We start from the raw sequence: 25,008 nt of genomic DNA on the forward strand, positions 1-25,008 counted from the left end.
AGTGACATATCAATCACATATTATATGGGAGTTAAGGTCCCCTGTGAAAGTAAAGGCTCTTGTGGGCTCTGTTCCTGTAAAGAATTACAACAGGGTCTTGTTTCTAGGACCAGGCCTGCTCCATCAAATCCCACTTAAGACTTCTCCCAATTAACTTGCTATAGACATAATTATTTTTCTTTCTCATTATGCATAGGTGATTCAGTTGTCATGAAAGTGTTCAAATTACTTGACAGTATGAATGTCCTACTTTGACTTAGAACTTCTCCTACTTACATTTTGGTTATTTAGGTTCCAAATAGCATAGGAAGGGTCATTTGCCACCTAAACCTCTGAAGCAGCCCAATAATATACAGATAATCTATTTCATCATTATAACTCAAGGAGTAGTATTTTTCTGAGCATTGAAGTATCAGTTGTATGTGTTCCAATCCTTTCCCACACATACCTATCCCACTAGCTTGAAAAGAGGACTCTTAAGTAGGGGAGGAAGGAAGAAGAATGGCGGATTGGGAGCATACCTCATTGTAAAGCACTGGCTCAGAGCATGTGAAACCCTGGATTAATCCCTTGCTTTTTGTTCTTCAACTTCTAGAAATGTGTTTGCTAATGAATATTCTTTAGAATAAGTTTACAGAGTCTTTAATGAGACTGAATTAAATGAGTATTATCTGAAGGATATAGATTTAATGATTTTGATGAATAGGTATAGCTGAATGTGGTTCACCAAGATTCTTTCTGCCCTCCAGAGAAGAAGGCACCTGACCTCAGGGCTCCTTTGGGAAAGATTGCATACGGCTCACCCTGCTTTTCTCCTTGCCCTAATTCTTTGCAAGGTTCTTGGAATGCTGGAGCTCTTGGTGCATCTCAGTTCAATCAGAGGCCACATCTGGTGGTAGAACCTTGTTGTTAGGGAAAGGGGGGCCTGACAGTGTGTACACATATAGAAGCATCTCTAGTCCCATCTGTCTGAGGGCTTGCAAACACACTCAGCTGTTCCGAGGTGCCCGCATGGGTTCATCTTTTAAGAGCCAAGCATTAAACAGACTTCATGGGGACTGTCAGAGAATGACCAGTTGGGTCATGTGGACTTCCCTGAGGCTATCTGAGGAACTGATACAGGTTATGCACTTCTCATAGAAGGATTCTGTGACAGATAGACTAGACCCTGAGGGTCCTTACTCAGCAGATGGAAAATGCCAGACAGAGCATGGGGCACAGGTCAAGAAATGCTGGTGGGAAGTGGACAGAAGTAGAAGGGACATACTAGGTGGCCACACCGAGTACTTAGATATCTTTCATAGGAAAAAGCTTTAGTTGTTGAAAGATGCTAGGAGAAAATGAGCTTCTCAAAAATTCCTAGGGACTGATAGATATCTTGACGACCAGAGGACAGGGCTCAGGTAAAAAAGGACCACCCTGAGCCACGGCAAACTCTTGAGGTCAAATGCTAGAATCCTGGCAATAAGAAGTGTAGAGGGTGTGAGGAGGTATAAAGCAGGCTAGAACCACAGAGAAACATCTGTATTTTATTCCAGTTACAAGACATTTAATGTAGAGAATGAATTGGAGACAGGAAATTGAGGGCTGGGTCAATGGCTTAGTTTATAAAGTGCTAACCTACTATAAACAAAGCCTTGGGTTTGATTCTCAGTACCTCATCGGTCAGATGTGGTGCATGTCTGTAATCCTAACACTCAAGAAGTAGAGACGGGAGGATCCAAAGTTAAAGATCATCTCGGGCTACATAACAAGTTCAAGGCCAGCCTGGCATAAACAGAACACAGCTCCCCCACCCCCCCAACCCCCCCCCCCCCCAAAGACTAGGGAACTCAGAAGTTACTAAAGGTGGACTGTAATACAAACTACTTACCTAACAGTAAAGGTGTGCAGAAGTAATGAGTTTAGAAATCTGTTTTAGGTTTTGCTGCTGGGAGGGGTTAGGTATCACTATGGCTTCTGCAACTTCAATGTGTGAAAATGTAATAAAAAAGAGAGGCCATTTCTAAGGCTGTTGTATCAAGCCTGTATCACTTACAATGGTGACAGTGTACTGTAACCTAGGGCTGAGACTGAGAAATCATTACCATTTCTATAATGTCATCAGGTGACATACAGTTCCTCCTTTGCTTTAACTGATAACATTCCAAAGGAATCCACAATGATTGCTAATTATTACAATATATGATTACTAATAATGTTATCTATTAATACCATTGTTATGTAATAAAGCATGTGCTAATGCAGCTGCTATTAATATTACTATTATTAATTGGATTATTCTGAGCCCAAGTGTCCTAAATCTGAAAGTATTCTTTCACTTCTGTTTCTGACTATTTGGGATTAACAGACTACTGTGAAATATAATATCCTCTCTTTTTCTCTATTTCTCCAGATGAAGTCATAACATCTCATGGTGCAATTGAACCAGACAAAGACAATATCCGCCAGGAACCGTATTCTTTGCCACAAGGTTTTATGTGGGACACCTTAGACTTGAGTAATGCGGAAGTGGTAAGACTTTATTCAGTATCTGCATTCAAACACCTTGTGTCTAAGGTGCAGAGCGCCTTAAATAGGACATTTGCTTTGTCTTGTAGCTGAAGGAGTTGTACACGTTGCTGAATGAGAATTACGTGGAAGACGATGACAATATGTTCCGCTTTGACTATTCACCTGAGTTTCTCTTGTGGTATGCCTGGCTGGTCATGGGCCATTCATGGATTCTTGAGTCAGAAGGTCTTGTTTTATTCCTATGATCTTAGATACTAACTGGTGTGTTTCTCTTCTCTACCTCAGGGCTCTGCGTCCCCCAGGATGGCTTCTGCAGTGGCACTGTGGAGTCCGAGTTTCTTCAAATAAAAAGTTAGTAGGTTTCATAAGTGCCATCCCAGCAAACATCCGAATTTATGACAGGTATGTGTTAAAGCCTGTGCATGTTTGTGTGTCCTCCAAATTATAATTAAACCAGGTTTTTAAAAAAAATGACACAGTCCAGAGCTAGGTGACAGAGCTTAGGAAAAGTGTACGCTATGCAAGCAAGCAGGAAGACCTGAGTTTGGATCCCCAGCACTCCTGTCAAAGCCAGGTGCTGGGAGACACACTTACAACGCTGAGTTAGAGGAGCACAGACAGGAGGATGCGGGATGCCCAAATTACCCAGATCAGCAAGCTCCAGGTTCAGCGTTCCATCCTGTCTCAAAGAAAAAATTGTAGTGAGCTGTTGAGGAAGATACTAGAAATTGACATAGCCGCTTGTGCTATGTAGTAGAATTCTGGCTCAGGAAACCAGAGGACAGGAGATCTAGCTCAATTGTAGGGCGCCTGCCTAATATGTTTGAGACTTTGGGTTTCCAGTGCCAAAGTAAGCCAATGAATGATAGCTAGCTCAGTATGGCTGCTGGTAGTAACATTGCTCGGGAGAGTTGTTTAGGAGTGTTTTGTACATTGGTGCTGTAAATTTAAAAACTCTTAACAGTTGGGCAAGAGATGAGAGAGCAGTGCAGTTTGTCTTTCCTTCTGCTGTACCTTACTCTACTTTTCTACCTATCCTCTCCCTGTCTTTTTTTCTTATTTTTCTTTCACTTTTTGTCTCTCAATCTCATACATGTACACACATGTATGTATGTATGTATGTATGTATGTATGATGTATAGAATTGAAAAGGCCATCAATAAGTATTTCTTTAAAAATTAGCAATTTTAGAGGAAATTATAAACTCTCTCCAGATGATAAGTGTGTTACAGTTGGCTTTGGATTGCCATCCCTGAAAGTCAGATGTCCAGCTATGAAAGCCAGAGGTCTAATAGCTAATGTCTATTCACCATAGTGGGCTGCCTAGCTGACTGATATGAACATTTGCTCTTAGAACACTCTGATTTAAATAAAATACATGCATACCTGAAGTCAGGACTGAGCTTTGAAGCCCTAGGAGGCTTATGGTAGCTTGGAAAAGTGTCAGCTCTCTCTGATCATGGCCCTTCTCAGGTATTGGGGAATCTGTGTTCCATTCTGGCACAATACCTTGCCATTTCTGCAGTGGGTGACCCTGGGGGCCTGGGCAGGGGACATGTATTTAGTTTTGTTATGTTTTTCCCTTGCATTTATATATGTTGCAGGAAAAATACAGGACTTCTGAGGCATATCTGATCCAACACCTAAAATTAGACCATCTAAAATAGACCAGAGTTTAAATTCTGATTGAGATCTTGGAGGCCAAGTCTCCCTGGCCTAGAGTTGATCATTTTGGCAATAGATAGAGAAAATGGTCTGAATTTGTGAGGTGCCTGTACAGTGTATTGTTTTGCTTGACTATTATGTTACAGAATGCCTTTCATGGTCTTTTTCTTTGAAACTTTATGAGAGCGTTGCCTTGTTTTAAGTGTGGTCTGACTGTTGCATCTGTTTGCCAGTGTGAAGAGGATGGTTGAAATCAACTTTCTTTGTGTCCATAAGAAACTGAGATCAAAACGGGTAGCCCCAGTATTGATTCGAGAAATAACCAGAAGAGTGAACCTGGAAGGCATCTTTCAGGCTGTGTATACTGCAGGAGTGGTTCTTCCTAAGCCTGTGGCCACATGCAGGTAATAGCATCACACAGACATCAGGTATCCGGGGGCCTTACTACCATCTTGCTAGAAACATGGTTTAATAATCTACAGGAATTGGAGCTTGCTGGGGATAGTCATTTGTTGGTAGCTGAGGAGGAGACAGAAGTAGAGCCATTGAGTCCAATATTCAGTATATCATGCAGCCCTCTTAGGTATTAAAAGTAAACTTTACCCAGTAGTGCTGGTTTCTGTTTCTCCTTCATTGAACGATGAGGACCATCTGTGCATGGAGAAGTTCATGGCATTGCAGTCTTGAATGTGTCTTGCTGTTTGTGTCAGCATCTAACCTCAGTTTTCTGCTGCTGTGCAGCTGGCCTGAACTGTTGTGGGAACCTTACACTATCTGTCAGTTCAGAAATGCAGATGTGCTTGCTGGCTAAGAAAGAAGACTTGAGCTGTTTTATATGATGTCATAACTAGCCAGGCTCTCAGAGTTATCCAGAGGGAATATAGTCAGACTGTTCTTCAACTAACCTGCTTTTAAGATGTCAAAAAATAATCTACCTCCACAATTTCTTTTGATTCGAGTAGGACTAACCTTGGAATAAATATAGTACAAAACTATAAAATTGCTATAACTTACTAAATTATTACACTAGTAAATAAACAGGAAAATGAGCATCACAGGTATAGTTCAATATAAATAGTGTATTATATATCAAAACTCGAGTCATACATTCAAGGACTTCTTCAGAGTTAGTTTTCTTCAGTGAATATCTCCTATAACAGATACTGTTTTATTTTTTGCAGGAATATTTTCATGATCTTAAAATTACTGGTTCACTTCACACACAATCATGAGGCTCATTAAGAATTTACATACCAGCCGGGCGGTGGTGGCGCCCGCCTTTAATCCCAGCACTTGGGAGGCAGAGGCAGGTGGATTTCTGAGTTCGAGAGTTCGAGGCTAGCCTGGTCTACAGAGTAAGTTCCAGGACAGCCAGGGCTACACAGAGAAACCCTGTCTCGAAAAACCAAACCAAACCAAAAAAAAAAAAAAAAAAAAAAGAATTTACATACCACTTTTATTAAATAAAATTCAAAATATTAAAAATGCAATATTCTTTTTTAGGGGAAGAGATAAAGTCCCACAATGCAAGTCAGTTTTATGAGTCAGTTTTGTTTTGTTTTTTAATCTTCAAACAAATTAATGCATAGGAAGTGGGCCAGTGCCCATCACTGTGCCTGGTACAACATCAGTATTAAGTATTAAGAACAGCTAAGACAAAGTGAAACCTTGGTTGTCTTCTAGGTATTGGCACCGATCCCTAAACCCCAGGAAACTGGTGGAAGTGAAGTTTTCTCACCTGAGTAGAAACATGACCTTACAGAGAACAATGAAGCTTTACAGACTTCCAGATGTAAGTAAGGGGCATGTGCGGCCTTCTGAGTCTAAGCAGCTCCCAAAGCTTTTGATGCAGAAGAGCAGTACTAACCTCAGACTGAGGCTGTGCTTGTGTGCTTGTGTGCTTGTGGGAAAGGAGGCTGCTGCAACAGGAATGGACTCTGGGACCCAAGAGCTAGGGAAGTGGGGATTTCTCTTAAGTGCATGGGTTCAGAGTTGTATGTGATCAAATGCAAGTCAAGGGAGTTTTGCATTTTTGAGTATTGCTTCTTAAATAATGAGGAAGAAAAGTCCAAGCTGCCCCTGAGATCTTAACACCATCAAACTTGTAGTTTGGATTTAAAGAAAAGGCATGGGAAGTGGAAATAATGTTATATGGGTTTTTTTTTCCTAGTTTAGTTAAAAAAAAAAGTTTACTCTTAGACGAAGTCTTGTTGTATAGCTCATAGTGGCTTAGAACTGACTATGTAGCCTAGACTAGCCTCAGAAACTCAAAGTATACATGCCTTAGTGTCCCAGAGGATGTGATTATAGGCATACAGTCTTGGAGGTTGTTTTGTTTGTGTGATGTATGTAGTATGTGTTCATGTTCATACGTGTATGGGTGCCCACAGGGTAAATCTGCTTGTGAAGTCAGTGACTGATGTCAGCGTCCTCCTCTGTCACTCTTCTTCTTATTGATTGAGTTGGAGTCTTTTTCATTAGTCTAGCCAGCAAGCTTACCCTAGGGTTCCTCTCTCTGCCTTCTGAAAGATGGGGTTATAGTTGGGCCACCAGACCCATCTGAGGGCTAGGGATCTAAACTCCAGTTCTCAGGTTTGTGCAGCCAGCGCTCTAGCCACTGAGCTACCACCCTTCGTCTTTGTAAACTACTGTGTTCACAATGGGGAGGACTATCTTAGTTTTAAAAATTTACATATAGTTAAATGATATATTGTGTGTCTCTTGGTGATTTTCACAATTGAGCAGCTTCAAACAGTATGTTTAGGCCAGTCATAGTGGCACATTCCTATGATCTAGCACTTATAAAGCTGAAGTAGGAGAATAGAGAGTTCAAGGCCAGCCTCAGCTACGTAAAAATATCCTGTTTGTGAATGGAGAGATGGCTCAGCAGTTATAGCCCTGGTTCTCACATGGTAGCTCATGCATGCCATCTGTAACTACAGTCCCAGGAAACTTGACACCTTTTTCTGGCCTCTGTGAACTATACATGGAGTGCATGAATGTACATGCAGGCAAAACACTCACACTTATTAATTCATTTACTAATTAATTCATTTTAATTAATTTAAAAATACATATTCTGTCTCATCAGAGCACCATGCAGTTTTATTTTCATGTGAGTTCTAAGGGACAGGCACCATGAAACATCGAGCTATCCTGGTGCCAGTCATCCAGGGCCAGAGTGTTTTTTAAATGACTGAGGAAAGAGCCACTAGTAGGCTCAGAAGGTTGTTAAAGGATTGACTTACCTTCTGGCTGGTTTCCTGAGAACCTTTTTTGCTTGTCAGGTCTGACAGCTTATTCATCAAAGTCAGTAAGAGCAGTCTATAGAAGGTCTGTGTTGAATGAAACTCATAACTGTGCAGCCAAGTCCTAGGAGAGACCTCCAGTCACTAATACCGATTGGTTAGCAGCAAATAACAGGTCTCCCTGTACCCAATAGGAACAGGTCACATCAGGCATGAATGCTAGAAGATGGACTGTCCAGACACTTTAAGCTATGGATGAGATCTTTGGTTTGATGTTTTGCTGTATGTGAATTGAAATTAAAACTTTAGCCATACCTATTTTTTTCACTGGGTAAGAATGCTGTTCATTTTAGTGTCTCTGGTCTTCATGGATTAGGTGCAAAGCAGTCTAGCTTTTTTGTTAGGGAAATACTCATGTGCATGGAGCTTGCCTTAAATCAAACAAAGAATAAGCAGTTCTGTTACCTGTCCCAAGCTTATTTGGGATAGTTAAAATATAAGGTGCTAAAAGTACTTTGGACTAACTTGGCTTTTATATTTTTTGTACAAAAATCAATCTCGTAGATAACAAAGTTTGATAAATTGAACCAGTAGTTGGGTTGGGCTTTGTGTTCTAAGAGTAGATTTTGGCGTGTGCCTTTTGTTGGCAGGGTTCCTTCTGAAGCAGCAGTTGTTATTCAAAGTACTGAGTTTTTTGCGGAGTAAGGTGAAGTTTATAATATGCTTTTACATATATAGTTCAATTTAATCTCACAACTTCAGAAGTTAGGACTTATTCTTGTCAAACACATGAAAACTAAGGCTTAGAAAGATTGACACATAGTCCTGGCCATACAACCAGAAGGGCCAAGACCTGTGCTGTCCTGTTCCTGCCTGCTACCATGGCCAATCCCACAAGATGTCTATCTTAGTTACGGTTTCCATCATTGTAAACAGACACCATGACTAAAGCAACTCTTATAAAGGACAACATTTAATTGGGGCTTGCTGACAGGTTCAGAGGTTCAGTCCATTATCATCAAGGCAGGAAGCATGGCAGCATCCAGGCAGGCTTGGCACTGGAGGAGCTGAGAGTTCTGAAGGCAAACAGCATGATCACTATTCTTCAAGATTCAGATCAAAAGCCTATATCCTTCATTTCTGGACTCATTCCAGATTAAAAGTCCAAATGAAAGCAATAACCAGGTAATAATAATGCCTAGATATAACTATTCCTTGTTCAATGGCAAATACATAAGCAATAAGCTTAGGTAGGTGAGATCCTGTCACTACTCCCTCAATGTGTTCATCTCCTCTAACAGGATTTAGCTCCCCATTGCACTCCTGTTGCCCTTTTATTACTTGAACCACACATTTTGTATTTTTTTTTTCTTTCTAAACTTGCTACACCTCATCAACATGTTCTTGAGACTAAACCACAGCACAGAGTCTAAACTATATTTTTTTTTGAGCAATCTTTGTCAATGGAATTAATTTGACTCTCTCCACTTAAACCTCAGGCAGTCTTTGGACAAGGACAAAAAATAGCCACATTCCTCTCCAAAATATCACAGGAAAAGTCTCTCGGTCACATACTAAAATTCTCCTCTGAAACCTCTAGAGCCAGGCTTCCATAGTTCAAACCACTCTCAGCAACAAAGTCTTCCATATTCCTACTAGGGTAGCACATTAAGCTCTACTTAAAGCATTCCTCTACTTTCCAAATCCAAGTCCCCAAATCCACATTCTTCCAGACAAAAACATGATCAGGCCTATCACAGCAATATTCCCAGTCCCTGGTACCAACTTCTGTATTAGTTAGGGTTTTACTGCTGTGAACAGACACCATGACCAAGGCAATTCTTACAAAGGAAAACATTCAATTGAGGCTGGCTTACAGGTTCTGAAGTTAAGTCCATTATTGTCATGGCAGGAGGCATGGCAGCTTCTAGGCAAGCATGACACCGGAGGAGCTGAGAGTTCTTCATCTTGTTCTGAAGGCAAACAGGAGAAGACTGTCTTGCAGGTAGCTAGGAGGAGGATCTCAAAGCCCACCCCTACAGTGATACACTTTCTCCAACTAGGCCATACCTTCTAATAATGCCACTCCCTGGAACAAGGACATTCAAATGGCCACAGTGTCCTACTGTGCAGTCATTATTATACAGTTGAGAATAAAAAACAGTTATCAAGGTCCAGGCAGATCTCTTTGGCATGTTCTAGGTGTCTTCCTTCTTTTTCAAGTATAAGAAAGAGGAATGAAGAGTAGTCTAGTTTAATTCTGTTGCTGCCAAAAAACAAAAACAAAACAAAAAAACCTGACCCAAACTGCTTTCTAAGGAAAGGTATTGATTCACTGAACTTTTGAGTCACAGTTCATCCTTGGGAAAATCAGGGCTAGAACTTGAAGCAGGAATTGTTGAAGCAAGACTCATGGAGGAACTCTGCTTACTGACTTACTTTCTGCCTCATGCTCAGTGCTTTCTTACTACAGCCCAGGCCACCCTACAAACATATGGATGGTGCTGCCCATAGTGGGCTGCTCCTTCTCATATCAGTCATTAATCAAGATAATCTCAGAGTGAGAACAAGCCAATGTAACCTGGGCAATTCCTTGGTTGAGGTTTCCTCTTCCAGGTTACCCTGGGTTGTGTCGTGTTGACCATGTAAATTAATTTGCATAGTAGTTGGTTGGGAAAAGAGAGAAGAGAGCAAAAGAGATAAAAGTACAGATAATGGAAAATTGAAAGATTTCAACAGGGCTGGAGAGATGGCTCAGTGGTTAAGAGCACTGACTGCACTTCCAGAGGTCCTGAGTTCAAATCCCAGCAACCACATGGTGGCTCACAAGCATCTGTAATGAGATCTGATGCCCTCTTCTGGTGTGTCTGAAGACAGCTACAGTGTATTCATATATAATAAATAAATAAATCTTAAAAAAAAAAAAAAAGAAAGAAAGATTTCAACAGCAGTTACCCTGGTACCCCTTGATTAAAGATACATGGTACAGCTGCTAGCTGCCAAGGTACTTAAGATTATTTTTATACCACTCAGCATAAAAAGAGCCTTCTGGGAGGGCTGGAGAGATGGCTCAGTGGTTAAGAGCACTGACTGCTCTTCCAGAAGTCCTGAGTTCAAATCCCAGCAACCACATGGTGGCTCACAACCATCTGTAATGAGATTTGATGCCCTCTTCTGGTGTGTCTTATGACAGCTACAGTGTACTCATAAATAAAATAAATAAATCTTTTTTTAAAAAAAAGCCTTCTGGGATAAAACGTTTGTTCCATGGCTCTGTCTCTTTTTTTTTTTTTTTTTTTTTTTGCCATCATTACTATTTTTTCTTTTTATTTACAGTTCTTTGTGTGTGTGTGTGTCTTAGGCACAGACTCCTGAATTTGGATGCTAACATTGTGCTAGAGAGTAAACATTTATAATCTCATGCACTAGACTGAGCTGTCAAAGGATGGCAGGCTATAATCACCCTGTCACAGAGTTGACGTGGAATCACAAGCTTGGCATATGGAGTCTGCTTTGTAGGAGCCGAGCTGGCCTGATGCTCACCAGGGCTACTCTTTCCCCAAGCCTAGGCTTCCCCAAGAAGTACATCTTCCTATGTCTCCTTACCCTTCAGTATGCTTGTTTATTTGACGTTGAATGTCTCCAAGCAAAGCTGGAGGGAGGGAGCTCAAAAGTAAAAGTAAAGGAATTTGAGTTAGATAAAAAGCTGGATCAATCAGCCAGCATGTCTGAGCTCTGTGCTGTTAAAAGGAATACTCTTGCTAGGACATGTGAAAGTATGTGGCATAGTTTTTGTCTAATAAGACTTGATGATCTTAGTGTTTAGAAACTCCCTTCATAATCATATTGGTGCTGGGCAGTGGTGGTGCACATCTTTAATCCCAGCACTTGGGAGACAGAGGCAGGCAGATGTCTGAGTTCGAGGCCAGCCTGGTCTACAGAGTGAGTTCCAGGACAGCCAGGGCTGCACAGAGAAACCCTGTCTCAAAAAACCAAAAAATAAAAAAATAAAAAATAAAATAAATCATATTGGTAGTGCTTCCAACTCTGCTCTGGAATCCCTGCACTCTGTGTTAGCTCATGCTGTGTGGTTTGACAGATAATACTTGCTATTCAGTGGAGCTCTTAAGTTTAACATACATTCACACAAACTTCAGGTTACATCCAATGAGATTACTAGTTGAGGCTGGAGAAGTATCTTAAATCAGAAACAGAATTTACTTAGGAAACATAATATATTCCCATTAACCAGGAAAGTTTCTTTGCTTTATGTTGAACCTCCAGAAAACACGACTATTTTATTCATTTCTGTAAAAGCATCCTATTTTTTACTTCAGTTTAGGTCTTCCCACTTATTCTTAAAGACAGTTGGAATTGTTTCAGCTATAAAGCTTCATAGCTGAAGGTAATCTTGTCTTTTGTGCCACTGATGTTTATGCATTCTACGCTGACTACATAACCCAGCCCAAGAGAAAGTAATTTTTCTGTGACTTGGGTATACAGACATATTTTAGATGGTTTTGGTCTTTAACTACATTCAGAAATGCATTTTTATTTAACTTGTTTCCAGGTGGAACTGGACATTTCGTTTGCAGCACTAGAATTTGATCCAGGGTCTTGTGCAGGCACTACTACTAGCAGGCACTTTACCACTGAGCTACATCCTCAGTGGGAATGGATGTTTCTAATCTTTTTGAGAGCCACGAAAAGATGAGTAAAAGTGTGAGCTGCATATTCACTGCCAGGGATTTAGTTCTTCAACTTTAGATAATTGAATGGTATTTGAGGTTCTGCATCTTTATAAAGACTATGTACCCCATCCTTGAATAGCTTGTTGTGAATGCTCATCTGAGAACTCCTGGGCCTGTCAGTGTAAAGCATGCATTGCCAGCTTTCCTGTCATGGACCACACTAATCAACATTCAGTCAATACCATTGGTCACACAACCCTGGAAATCCCCAGGTAATAGTTAATCACAGGTGCCACTGAAGAACTGGTCTTCCTTCTTGGACATCCATGTAGGGTCTTTCAGAAATTATAATGATCTGATTTTAGGCATTTTGTTGTTTGTTTGTTTGTTTGTTTTTTAATTTATTTAGTTATCTTTGTGTGCATGCACATACATCTCACTAGCCCTCATCATCTTATGTTTTATTCTTGGAGTCAGTTTCAGTAAGTTGTCCAAACTGGCTTTGAACTCATTGTGTATCCCAGTAAGACCTTGACCTTGAAGTTAATTCCTATACCTTATTCTCTGCAGTAGCTAGGATTCTGCAGAGACAGCTTCAGGCTTCAGTGGAGTCATGGTTCTAATTGACTAAAGCAAGTCTAGAGCCAAGAGTCGCTAGTTCTAACAAGTTTCCTTAGGCAGGGCTGGGGGCCACACTTTGAGCACAAAGTAATTTCATTTATTCCTCTTCTGTTTAACTTCTGGCTTTTGTTTTGTTTTCCTTCTAACAAGGTTACAAAGACTTCAGGTCTGAGACCGATGGAACCAAAAGATATCAAAGCAGTCCGAGAACTAATCAACATCTACCTGAAGCAGTTTCATCTAGCTCCAGTCATGGATGACGAGGAAGTAGCCCACTGGTTCCTCCCCAGGGAGCACATCATTGACACTTACGTAGTGGAGGTAAAGAGATGAGCTGATAAGCTGGTTCTGAGAACAGGTTAAAGCTTCTTTGAGGAGGATCACAGTGTGCCCATAGCTTTCCTCCATGGCTCTCTGCCTCTGCTGCGTACAGTCCTGGACTAGAGCATCTTCACTAGTTATTAATGGGAAGCTAGGCTGCTTTTCTGTTGTTCCTTGTGTGTTTGCTCTTCTCATTATTAAAAGCTAATAATTAGTCACCCTAGACAGCTATGTTCCAGAGTTTAATACTTCCACTTTGTATAACTAGCTGGGTATGAACTGCCTTTAGATTCAAATGTCAAGCCACAGATTCGGTCCCTCAACTCTTGTTCAAGGGAGGGAAGGAAAAAGAGCTATCTAGATACTGACCGATGCTTACTTGGATTTTTTTTTTTTAACAAATGTTTGAATTGGTTATTCAGATGTTGTCTCATTTGGAAGCTCAGTAGGTTGAACTAAGGTTGGACCAAGCAACTGAAGACAGAAAAGGCCAGTTAGAAGTGATTCTGGGGATTTGCTTGCATTACTTGTGCACAGAACTGTAACTTAGCACTGTCAAGTATTGTTGGCCTTATGATCACAGGACCAATGGTTAGGGCAATTATGGAGAGACTGACCCATGTTAAGGCTGACTCACGAGACATTTCTAATAACAAGTAAGCAGACAATCTCAAAGTTTGTACTTCTAAACCTCTTTGTACACAAATCTTTATACACCTGTGTGTCTCCAGAACCTTGTAAGTTGTCCACTCTAAAGAGTTACTCAGAACCCCAGAGAGCTTCTCTCTAATATACTAGATCAGTAGCTATTTACAATGCTCAAAATGTAATAAAGTTTTGGCATTTGTCCCCCTGTTATAACAAAAGTAAATCCATTGCATGTTACCTAAAGACCATCCCATATATGAAAATGAATTTTTCTCCCAAAAATTAGTGAATGAATAATTTCACATTTAAAAATCTTTGGTCTTATCCTTAGTTTTGCTTTTAATTAGTTTTGACATACTGCCTTGATTGAAGTATATGAAGAAAATACTTCCTATGAAATATTGAAGATTTGAAAATTGGTGCATAATTTAACCCTATTTTGAATAATTGTTTTTTTTCCCTTTTGAGATGGAGTCTCAATATGTAGCCCAGGGTATAGTCAGGCCTGCTAAGCCGCTCAGATTAGCTTCTCGAGTCTTTTTATTTTTACCTTATGTGTATTGGTGTTCTACCTGCATGTACATCTGTGCATCACATGCATGTCAGGCCAGAAGAGAGGGCATCAGTTCTCCTGGAACTATAGTTACAGACAGTTGATGGACAGTTATGTCCATGTGGATGCTAGAAATCTAACCTGGGTCATCTCTCTAGCCTCTGTCTTTAAACATGACAATCCTTCCTGAGCTTCCTGAGAGTTGGATTACTAATGTACACCACCACACACAATTTATTTAAGATAATTATGAATTCTGAAATTTTCTGTTGAACTAAAACTCATCATTGGCAAACTAGTTTTGTCTGCCCCCCCCCCCCCAAGTAACTAGCTCTCATTATTCATTTCTAAGAAAATGTGCCGGACCTCAAGACTGGGTGGCCAGGTTCTTTAAAATTGTGTTCTGTTCACCATTAGGTAGCTAGCTCCACATATAGCCCTGATTCCTCCAGACAGCAGCCCATATATATGCTTCAGTGTGTGGGAAAGGCAGCCTGGGCCTCAGCATGGATGGCTGCAAATCTACTTCTGTCACTGTCCTTCAGCATGGTGCACTGACTCCTCAGTCAGCCTGGAGAAACTTTCCATGTAGGACCAGCTTTGGAAGAGCTTGCAATCCCCTAGCACTTCAGCTAAACTTCCAACTGTCTGCTCCTTAGTCTTGACCCAGCATGAAGGGCTCACACTGAAAGGGGTTACCGAAAGGGTAGTCTCAGTTGTTTGGACAGAAAGTTGGGAGTAAGTCAGAGTCGGCATCAGCTGATCAAATGCTTGTTCGAGAAGACATTTACTACTGTTGCCTCCTTCTGTCCACCAGAGCCCCAGTGGGAAGCTGACTGACTTCCTGAGCTTCTACACGCTCCCCTCCACGGTTATGCACCACCCTGCTCACAAGAGCCTCAAGGCTGCATATTCCTTCTACAACATTCACACAGAGACACCCCTGCTGGACCTCATGAATGATGCACTCATTATAGCCAAATTGGTGAGTGTTGCATTGCTTTTTGGACTACTTGGATTTCCTTAAGCAAACCAACTTGCAGAAAGGTCCCTTGCAAGAGCAGTGTAGCTCTTAACCATGGACCTTCTTCTCTCCAGCTCTCTCCTCAGCTGTCTTTATAATACAGTCTTCTAAGATGGTGCTTAGTCTGAGGCTTTACATTGTTGGTACTTAGCCTTCTTATAAGTGCCTATTTAAATTACTGTAGAGGAATTGAATGTTAACAGGAATATATACTACAAAGAACACATTAAGCCCTTGGTATAAAAACTTTTAAACTTTTTATATTGGCAGAAAGGATTTGATGTGTTCAATGCACTAGATTTGATGGAAAATAAGACCTTCTTGGAAAAACTCAAGTTTGGTGTAGGAGATGGCAACTTACAGTATTATTTGTACAACTGGAGGTGTCCAGGGACAGACTCTGAAAAGGTGAGTGAGCCTGATGTGTCAGTCCCAGTCCTACTGCCTTCAGGATAAAGGGACTTTATCTGTTTCTACTGTTTGTAATTTCTGAGAGAGAGGTGGAGGGTGTGGGTCATAGGGAGAGGGGAGAGAGAAGACAGTCCCATACAGACACCCCCTTAGGATGAAGGGGGCTTTTTATTTATTTTTATTATGTCTGTGTGTATATGTGGGGGGTGGATACATACATGCCTCAGCATACATGGAGATCAGAGGACAGCTTTGAGGAGTCCTCAAGTCCTCTCCTCCTCTTCTCTTAGGGCTCCAAGGACTGAACTCAGGTCATCAGTCTTGTGTGACAGGTGCCTTTGCCCTCTTAGCCAGCTTGGAAGTTCAAGGGGACTTTTTTTTTTTAATTATTTATTTTTAGTTTCTGTACATTGGTGTTTTGCCTGCCTGTGTGAGGGAGTTGGAACCACTGGAACTGGAGTTCAGACAGTTGTGAGCTGCCATGTGGGGGCTGGGAATTGAACCTCAGTCCTCTGGAAGAGCAGCCAGTGCTCTTACCTGCTGAGTCATCTCTCCAGCCCTCAGAGGGACTTTTTAAAACCCTGATCGATATACTGCCCAGTATTATAATTCCATTTCCTCTTCCATTTGGTCTTACTGTCCCATTTTTCTTTCTCTAGGTTGGACTTGTTCTACAGTAGATGGATATGTTATTTCTAGAAGGCTGACATTCTCATTTGTTAATATTCTATTTAGTGATGCCTGGAACTGTCATTCCAAAGAAGAATAAAAGCACAAGTTGAGTGAAACTGAAGTAGTTGCTAACAATCAGTACAGATGACCAGTTGTACACATTTCTAGTTAGGGTGTTGGGAGCCAGTCTCTGCTGTTGACTAACATGTGGGAGGGATTAAAGGTGTCCATAGAGCTCTCACGGCAAAGAGAGGATGTTGTCTTTCCACTCTAGAAGTGGGCCAGTCTCTGTGACCCAAACAGAAGTGGCAGCATCATGTTAAGAAAACCTTTGCTGTTAGGAGAGTCACTGCTGCTTTTCTGTTTATGAAATGGTGATATACTTGTAAAACAGAACAAGGATCCATATGTGTATCACCTTACATGATGCTACTGGGAATGTTTATAGAATTGACATGTGGTAGATACTTAAGGAGCAATATGAAAATGTACCAGTGACTTAGCACATTTATTATCCCATAAGCATAGTAGCTAAATCAGCAAATACACAGGTCTATCCCATAAGTGTAGTAGCCAAATCAGGACATAGACAGGTTTGTCTTCTGCTCTTCAGCAGGCCAGTGGATTGTTTTAAAAGCAAAGTTTGGGGCAATTGTTCAATGTGCTCACTAGAGGGTACACAGCTGACTGATCAGACCTTGGGGCTGCTGTGCAATCTCATTTCTCAGCATGGCAAGGATGTTTGAGGGAAAGGAAGTCAAAGCTCTGAGGTCAGATTAAATGTCCAGAGGAGTGCAGTAGTGCTGTCAGCACACAGATGGTCTGAATGTTTTTATTATGCAAAATTGCACACGTTCCTTTATGCTGACTTTAATTTATCATGAAAATTGTCATGCTAATGGAAAATGTCTTACTTGTAAATAAGTATTCATAATTTTGTTACTGATGTTGTTCTTACCTAGAATTTGAAAACCAAGTTTCACAGTGTACATATATGTGTATATGCTGCCACTAACCCAAGGGAAAATAAAATACTAAACAAGGCCATTGTATAGACTGGGCCTTTGAGTCAGATGCCACAAAGTAGATCCTTCTTCCTGCCTTTACTCCAGTGCCTCCGCTCCAGTCCAGACAACATGACATTTCCTTCCCTACAAGAAAGGAGTCACCAAATGTGACCTGTAGGCTGTCTCACCTGTTGGCTGTTCTATACAGCTCACAAACTGAGAATGCCTTTCTTTTTTTTTTTTTTTAATGGTTGGAGGAAATAGTCCAAAGAATGATGTTTTGTAGCATGCAAATCTTAGAAAATCCAAACATTTTGTCAGAATACAGACACATCTTTATTATGTCCTACCTATGGTTGTCTCATGCTACAAAGGAAAATCAAGTAGTTATGACAGACTGGACTGTATGTATTGCCTGCAAAGTTAAAATGTTTGCTTTCTGGCCTCCTGTGGACAGGTCCTAAGTAGGCCACAAATTGTGCCATCCCTGATAACACCACTAGAGGGGGCCCCTGGGCCTCACAAGTGGTGCAGAAATGGGACCAGTGCTGTTCCCAGACAGACACATGGCAGGTATCTCACCTTATACCATGCCCAACCGTGTCGCATTTTAACAGAAAATGAAACTACCTATTGATTGCAGCACTGTGTAGAAAGCCAAGCAGTAGGTGAGTGAGTGAGTCAATCTGGAGTTACAGCTCTTTGGCAATTATTGCACTCATTTCTATGTCTTATTCAAATTGAGTTTTCAGGTAAGAATTTTGTCATGGGCTTATTTATCATTTACCTCATGAGGAAGCTGTCAAACCATTCCTTTGGAGATTTGTTTACTGCACATTGCAGGTGTTAGAGAACTATCACTTTAAATACACTAATTGTTAACGGTGGTGTCTTCATACTTTAAACACATGAGCAGTTGGTATTTTAGAGACTCGTAACCAGAGCAACTGCTTGGATATAAAATAGCTGTGAAAACTGAATGTAAAAGCAACAGTCTCGAGTTAACTTACACTGCCCTATACTCTACATCCAAATTGTGCTTGCTTTCTTCCCTTCAGAAACAGGAAATTTGTCACCAAGTGGAACAAAGTGGCACAGCCCATAAGTTCATCCAAAACTTGGGATGGAAAAGTTTTGCTATCCCACTCAACTCCTAAATTCCAGAATAATTTCCAGACACAGAGTGGATTTGTAGAGCACTGACAGCTCCACTCTTAGCCGGAAAGACCCATCACTGTATTGTGTGTCCTCTTGCCACATGTCAGCTAGGTTACTGCTGTAGTAAGCTTTGGCTTAGGTTTTGTTTACAGTTTGTAGTCTTGTTTGCTTTGACTTTTGTTTGTTTTTGGTGCTGGGGATCAAGCCAGGGATTGTATGTGCTGGTAAGCACATATTCTGCCAGAGAGCTATGCCCCTAATGTACTCTTGATAGATGTTATATATTACAAGGAAACTAATGATGTGCAGGGAGGGAATTCTTATTGAAACAACCTTATCAGGCTTTTTTTCTATCAATCAAGCCTTTCTCCCAAGCCTGCATCAATGCTTACCTACAAAGAAAGCCAAATTACCACAAAGTAAAAGTGACATGCCGCTTCTGAAGACAGTGTACTACTTAGCATTTAGTGTCTCTCCTTGCAACTGAGGGCCTTCTTCAGTTGTTTCACCCACCTTGCTAGACAATGTTTGTGGGCCATTTTCCACCTTCCATAGAGAAATATTAAGTGCTGTAGGAAACTGATGTTCTTGCAAGCAAGCATTGTACCAGCCTTTAAAGCAGTGAATTTATATGCGCATGGACATTAGTCTTAATAAACTTTGGTTTTGTTAATTACTGTTTTGAGTGTTTTCTGTACATCATGGTTTTAAGTTTCAGCGTATCTGCCCTACCCAAAGAGAAAAACAACTCCATGCAGGATTCTAAGAATACGTGTAAACACATTTGATTTTATTTGTTTCAGTGCTTATTTAGCCCATAGCCTTACATGAAGTGACAAGTCATATAAAACTACTTTGAAATGGATTTTTTACTTTTGGGTGGTTTCCTTATCTTACTAGGGTTGGGAATGAGTTTCTTTATTTTAAGGGGTTGTAGGGTTGCAGCTGAAGTTTGTCCACCTTCAGCAAGCTTCCTCTTACTAAGTTTTGTAAGATCATCAAATGAAGTGTCCAAAATCTCTTTGTCCTGGCTTTCCGAAGGTTCAGTCTCTAAACTGTCTGTGGGATCCTGGGTTCTATCTGGAAGCCATGGCACATTTAAGCTGGGCACCTTGGGAATGATGACTCCTACTTCATCAGCAAAGTCCATGGTATTCTTTCTGAAGCCCAAGGCTAGCACACATTTTAAGCCAATGACAGGAGCAATTCTCTGGCTGAGCTGAGGTACCTGACAGGCAGGAACAGATCTGCTTAAACTCAACTGAATCAAGTGTGAGGTGATGATGGCAGGCTTGACTGACTTACACACTAGAACCAGGAGCAGCTCATTCCTCTCCAGAGCTCTGGTGACTTCATTAACACCAATGACCAGCTGTTTTCTGACATGTGCAGGTGTCCACCCTGACACCTGCACATCCTCATCAGGCTCTTTTGGATCCACACTGATTGCAACATCTGGCCCGCATCTTTGCTTTTTGATAAGAGCTGTTTTTTTCCTTTTCTTCTTATCTTCAATTTTCTGAAGTCCAATCGATTTAAACTTGTCTTCAAGTGTCTGTAATATAAAGTGTATGTCTTCTCTCTCCAAGGTGCTCCAGGAAATAACATAAGGGTTGTTCAGTGATGTCTTTACAACCAGAGGTCTAGTCTTCCGAATAGATCCCCTCTTTGGTGCCTGAGGGGCTGCAGCCATCTTGAAAACCCTTTGGAAAGAAGCAAAATGATGAAATTCTTATATTAGCAATGCATGTTTTGAGAATATTTTGGTTATAGTCTCCCTTTTTTTTTAAATTCCAGATTGATATGCTGCAGCAAGTCTAATCATTCATATAATTTCTATGGCAAGATGAAGTAATTTTTTAAAAAAGATTTATTTTATACATGAGTAATCTTTGGCTGTCTTCAGACACACCAGAATAGGGCATCAGATCCCATTATAGATGGTTATGAGCCACCATGTGGTTACTGGGAACTGAACTCAGGACCTTTGGAAGAGCAGCCAGTGCTCTCAACTGCTGAGCCATCTCTCCAGCTCCCAAGATGAAGAAGTAATTTTAATTCCCCCTATGTTTTCATGATATGCAACAGGCAGTGTGAGAGTGACTGGTGTTAATCTTACAGATATGTTAGCATCTTCCAAACTCTAATTAGACTTCCAGTCGTTTAAGAATGTTAACATTTATTATGCTTGGGTCATATCACAGCACATGATTACCTAAAAATAAGCAAAGTAGGTTTTCTCCGTGTAAGTTCCAGAGGGTTGAAGTCGGGTCACAGGCTTGATGTGGCATAAATGCCTTCACTCTCTGAAACATCTTGTCAGCCCCCCATTCATTCATTTATAAGCACATGTACTGAGCTACTGCAGTGGGCAGATGGTGTTCCAGACACAGCTACTGGTGGGCTCTGAAGTCCTTGTGTTCTGCCCACACAGAGCTTACCTTCTGTAGTCTCTGAAGTTCATAATGAACCGGGTCAGATTTTAAGAACCAAAATAGTAATAATCTAGGTCCATGGGTAAAACTTTGTAAGTCTCCCTCCTCTCATGATCCCCAAGTTCCTAAAACATTTGAAACATGCAGGCACATCCTTTGCCTCTCACATGATTATAAGATGACTGCTTTGGCAGACAATTTCATGAAAACCAAGAAAAATTTGTGACGAAATTCAGAGATTAATCCATTAGGGAGAAATAAATGGGCTGAGCTCTTTCCAAAAGCAAATTCAAAACAAAACACTGGTTTATTTGTTCTTCCTACTGACTGTGATATTAACCTTATGGACAAGTTAAGTTAGGGTGTTGTCAACTGCTCTCGTCAGCATTCATTTATTTAGATTCTGCTTAGCCTTCCCAAAGGCAACTGTATACTTGCTCCTCTCAGCTGGCTCCTCCAAGAGTTCATCTCAGAGCTATAAAGACCCAGTTGACAAACTTAAAATAAGTCCCCTCTGCTTAAGGCTCCTCTAATTCAGGGCACTTTCTCCACATAGCTAGTTCCTATAGTTATAGAGTGCCTGGGCATGGATTAGGAAGCAGACTCACTGTACAACTCGTAGCTAGTTTTTCTGAATCATGGCTCCATCTTAGAAACAACCTGTGGCTTTTAAGAACAGATGACTGACTCACCCTAGTGCTTACTGAGCTGGAATTTCTGGGAGTACAGCTGCACCACAGGTGCTGGTAAAAAGCTGCCCAAGACCTGGAGGTGTTAGCATGGGACAGGTGCCATTTCCAAACTGGACAGCCTTTGGAAATGGTGTTGCAGACTCATTCCCAGTAAGAGCTGCAATCTTGATTCTGTCAGTGCTGCCCACTGCTACAGACATTGGCTATTAATAACTGCTTCCTTCCCCACAATTCACTGCATTATTCCAATCTATCCCTCATTAGCTGCATGCTTCCCACAAGCTCAGAGATTCAAGAACAGGTTATCAAATCTAGCGAGGCGACTGCCAGCAGTTGGCATCTAGTTATAGGTAAAAGGACCAGGAAGCAAGACAAAAATGGTCCCACCAAAGCTCTTGCCAAACTGCAAGCCAGTTACTGTACACTGCCTAGGCAGTGTAAGACACTCAAAATTAGATGCTCTGCAACCAAGGGTCTGCAAGATCGGGATGCACTTCACTAACAACTCAAAAACCTGGAAGGGGAGATGAAAAAAAGCAAAGTCTACATAAAGTGACCGCAATGCAATACAAATTTTTAAAATGCTGACTAGTACAGAGCTTGCTCAAGTGCCTTGCCAACTATGTCTGCAAGCTGCTACTGCCTACAGGATCGACTGCAGATTCAAAATGTTTACCGTTTTACACTACCATCTCTCACGCATTTCACCCACCACATATATTACAGATTCAGACCATTAAATGAGGCCTTTGGTTTTTCATGTCCTTATTCAACGTACAGTGTGCCTGATATAGCACTCAAATACCACATTTTCCCCTATCAAATTATTATGAATTATCCTTGCTGTAGGCCATTAGGCATTGAGCAAAGCAAAAAGCTTCTGCGAGCAATAAAAACGGTTCACTCTAAAGCCAGAGCAGTGAACAACCGCTCTCTAAAGAATTCCTTCCAAAGGAAAAAGGAAGCGGGCAGCGAGGAATCCCAGAAGACTATTAAAGGAAGTTCAGTATCGCTCGGACAGAGATGCTAGAGTTGGAGTTAACCAGGTAAGGACAAGACGGTGACTCTAGAGAGCCTTTCAGAAGGGTGGCGCGATTAGAAACCTCTCTGGCGCTACAGAGAGACCTTGACTTGGGGAAGAGACCCTGGAAAGGCTGTCAGCAGCAGAGAAGCTCCGGGGGTCTCGGAGGATGACGTCCCACGTCTCACCACGCGACAGAAGGAAAGGCCCTGGAGGCAGGGAGCGACTGTGAGGCCAACCGGAAAGACCCTCAGGGAGGCCGGGCACTGGATGACCCCCACCCCGCGGTGATCCGGGTGCCCACGGGCTGGGACTAGGACCACAGGCACGCACGCGCCCACCTGTGCAGGAGCGCCCCGCGGAGACCACGTGACGGATCGATTTCCTACAGCAACTCGGTCACCTCCGGGGACCACTGCAACGGCTCCACGCGCGCCCGCACTGCGCCTGCGCAGAACACGAGCCCCGCCTACCTGCCTGTCTGCCGTACGTCACTCCAGTAAGGGACGTCAGCTCTGGTTTGGCGACACAGAGCGGTCTTTCCGTAAAATCCCTAAACCTGAGACAGAGCTCTGGAGCAGCACTGCGCAGGCGTATTATCTGTCTCGCGAGAGTCTGTGGTTGCTATAGTAACCAGGCTCTTTCGCTTCTGACAGGTCGCCTAAAGATGATGATGTACCAAGCAGTTCCTGGAGCCTGGTTCTGAGAGAGAATTATCTCTCCTTTTGGCTCTCCGTTTTTAGCCCAGTTGCTTCTGCCTTGGAACTCTGGCCCGCTCTCTTTTCGTTCTAGGGACGCAAAGCTCCAGCCCTTAGAGCCATCCATCTCCCTGCACACGTCTCCGCGCCACGAAAATCAAATAAGTAGGGTTTATAGGGTTGCATGTAATTATATGGAGAATCTTGAACCCTCTAAAAGGAAAATAAGGACTGTTTTCAGTTCCACAGCAGTACTCCGAAATATTCCGGCAATATCTGTTGTGCCTCCTGCTGTAATGGAGACAAAAAGTTACGAAACAAATTACTGCAAAGTTACAAACAACTGTAAAACAATGGAATAACGTGCTAAAGATTAAAATTTCTATTGGCTACACTTGACAGGATTTTATTGTTGTTGTTTTTTTGGTCCTCTCTGTCCTTCTCTTATGACTTTGGAAGGATTCAGATCCTTCTCTTTATCGTCCTCTTTTTCTTCATTGCTAATTTTAGACTAACATTTAGGGTCTATCTTCTCCATTTTCATTATTACCACTCAAAACAAAAACTGTTGCTTTTGGTCAAAGATTGTTGTAGTTTGCGGGGGTATTTTATCACAAGTAGATTAACAAGAATGAAGTCAGGACGAGTTTTGAGTGTATCAACAGGTTTTTGTTTCATAAAACATTCCTTACTATAATCCGCAGTCATGGAGCGCTAAAGACAAATCGCGATGGTAGAATTGAAATGCTAAAGGTTCACATAAAATCCTGGTGCGTGGGAGACTGAGGCGGGAGACCGCAAACTGGGGCTACAGGGTCAGAACTTGCACACACGCGCGCGCGCGCGCGCGCTTGTCAGAAAAAAAAGAGAGGACAAGAAAAAGAAGTAAAAAGGGAATGGCTATGACTGATGTCACCAAAGTTTCAGACTTAAAGTTTACCCATGATCTGAAGTTCCACTAGATGATCTTTTCAGCTCTTACTTTACAAGCTTCTGCAGCCGGGCTGCTATGTTGAAGCCCTAACCTCACCACTAACTAGTGCCTCAGGTAAGGTAATTAGCCTTCTATGAATTGATAAAAATAGCGCCTATTCTGAGGATTAGAAGAGCGTTCTGTGTAAGATGCTTACCACGATGCCTGCCACATGGTAAGTGCCTGACAAATGGAACCGTGATGACCCAGTGACAGCTGTGGCAGAGTCGAGTTAATTAAAATTATACATATCCTCTACTATTTTGGTCCTTGTTTTCTATTTGAAAACTTAGCAATATTTCCGCAAGAATTTTTCCCAAAAGAATAGATCTCAAAGGTAATTTCTTCCCATTTGTGCAGCACGAACTTTACAACAAAAAAAAATATTTTAAAGTTTTTTTGATCCTTTGTGAAGATACAGTCACTTCCATACACTTTTGTTCAGAGCCGTCTGCTAAGTTACTTCACATGGATGTGTGCTCAGTTTATGTTCAGATTTTTTCTACAAACATATGGTTCCCATAGTTCCCTCAATTGCTATGCATTTGGTAGTCTATGTATGCACCAAATGGTCAATTTATTTTTCAATGATAGCTGTTATTTTACATTGTAAATAACTGATATTTTGTGAATACAGTTTATGAATATACCATTTA

At 41.5% G+C, this 25,008-nt stretch overlaps 2 protein-coding genes across 3 annotated transcripts in view; one reads left to right on the forward strand and one right to left on the reverse strand.

Annotated features, from left to right (window-relative positions):
• Positions 1-19,209, forward strand: part of Nmt2 (N-myristoyltransferase 2) — a 43,924-nt gene extending 24,715 nt beyond the window's left edge. For both annotated transcript variants that reach the window (XM_028764937.1, XM_028764935.1), the window contains 9 exons: positions 2,396-2,514; positions 2,601-2,692; positions 2,800-2,916; positions 4,413-4,583; positions 5,863-5,971; positions 12,890-13,060; positions 15,079-15,246; positions 15,556-15,693; positions 16,356-19,209. In XM_028764937.1, the coding sequence (XP_028620770.1) occupies positions 2,396-2,514; positions 2,601-2,692; positions 2,800-2,916; positions 4,413-4,583; positions 5,863-5,971; positions 12,890-13,060; positions 15,079-15,246; positions 15,556-15,693; positions 16,356-16,376 (1,106 nt within the window). In that variant the 3' untranslated portion in view covers positions 16,377-19,209. The remainder of the gene's footprint in view (positions 1-2,395; positions 2,515-2,600; positions 2,693-2,799; positions 2,917-4,412; positions 4,584-5,862; positions 5,972-12,889; positions 13,061-15,078; positions 15,247-15,555; positions 15,694-16,355) is intronic.
• Positions 19,210-19,302: 93 nt separating this feature from the next.
• Rpp38 (ribonuclease P/MRP subunit p38) lies at positions 19,303-23,126 on the reverse strand. Its single transcript, XM_028764939.1, has 2 exons — positions 23,023-23,126; positions 19,303-20,236 (listed from the first exon to the last, which is right to left on the reverse strand). Exon 2 carries the CDS (start codon positions 20,224-20,226, stop codon positions 19,384-19,386), a length of 843 nt encoding a protein of 280 aa, XP_028620772.1. The 5' UTR covers positions 20,227-20,236; positions 23,023-23,126; the 3' UTR covers positions 19,303-19,383.
• Between the last annotated feature and the right edge of the window lie 1,882 nt (positions 23,127-25,008).

Source organism: Grammomys surdaster, unplaced genomic scaffold (assembly GCF_004785775.1).
Source record: "Grammomys surdaster isolate TR1022 unplaced genomic scaffold, NIH_TR_1.0 146, whole genome shotgun sequence".
Lineage (NCBI taxonomy): Eukaryota > Metazoa > Chordata > Mammalia > Rodentia > Muridae > Grammomys > Grammomys surdaster.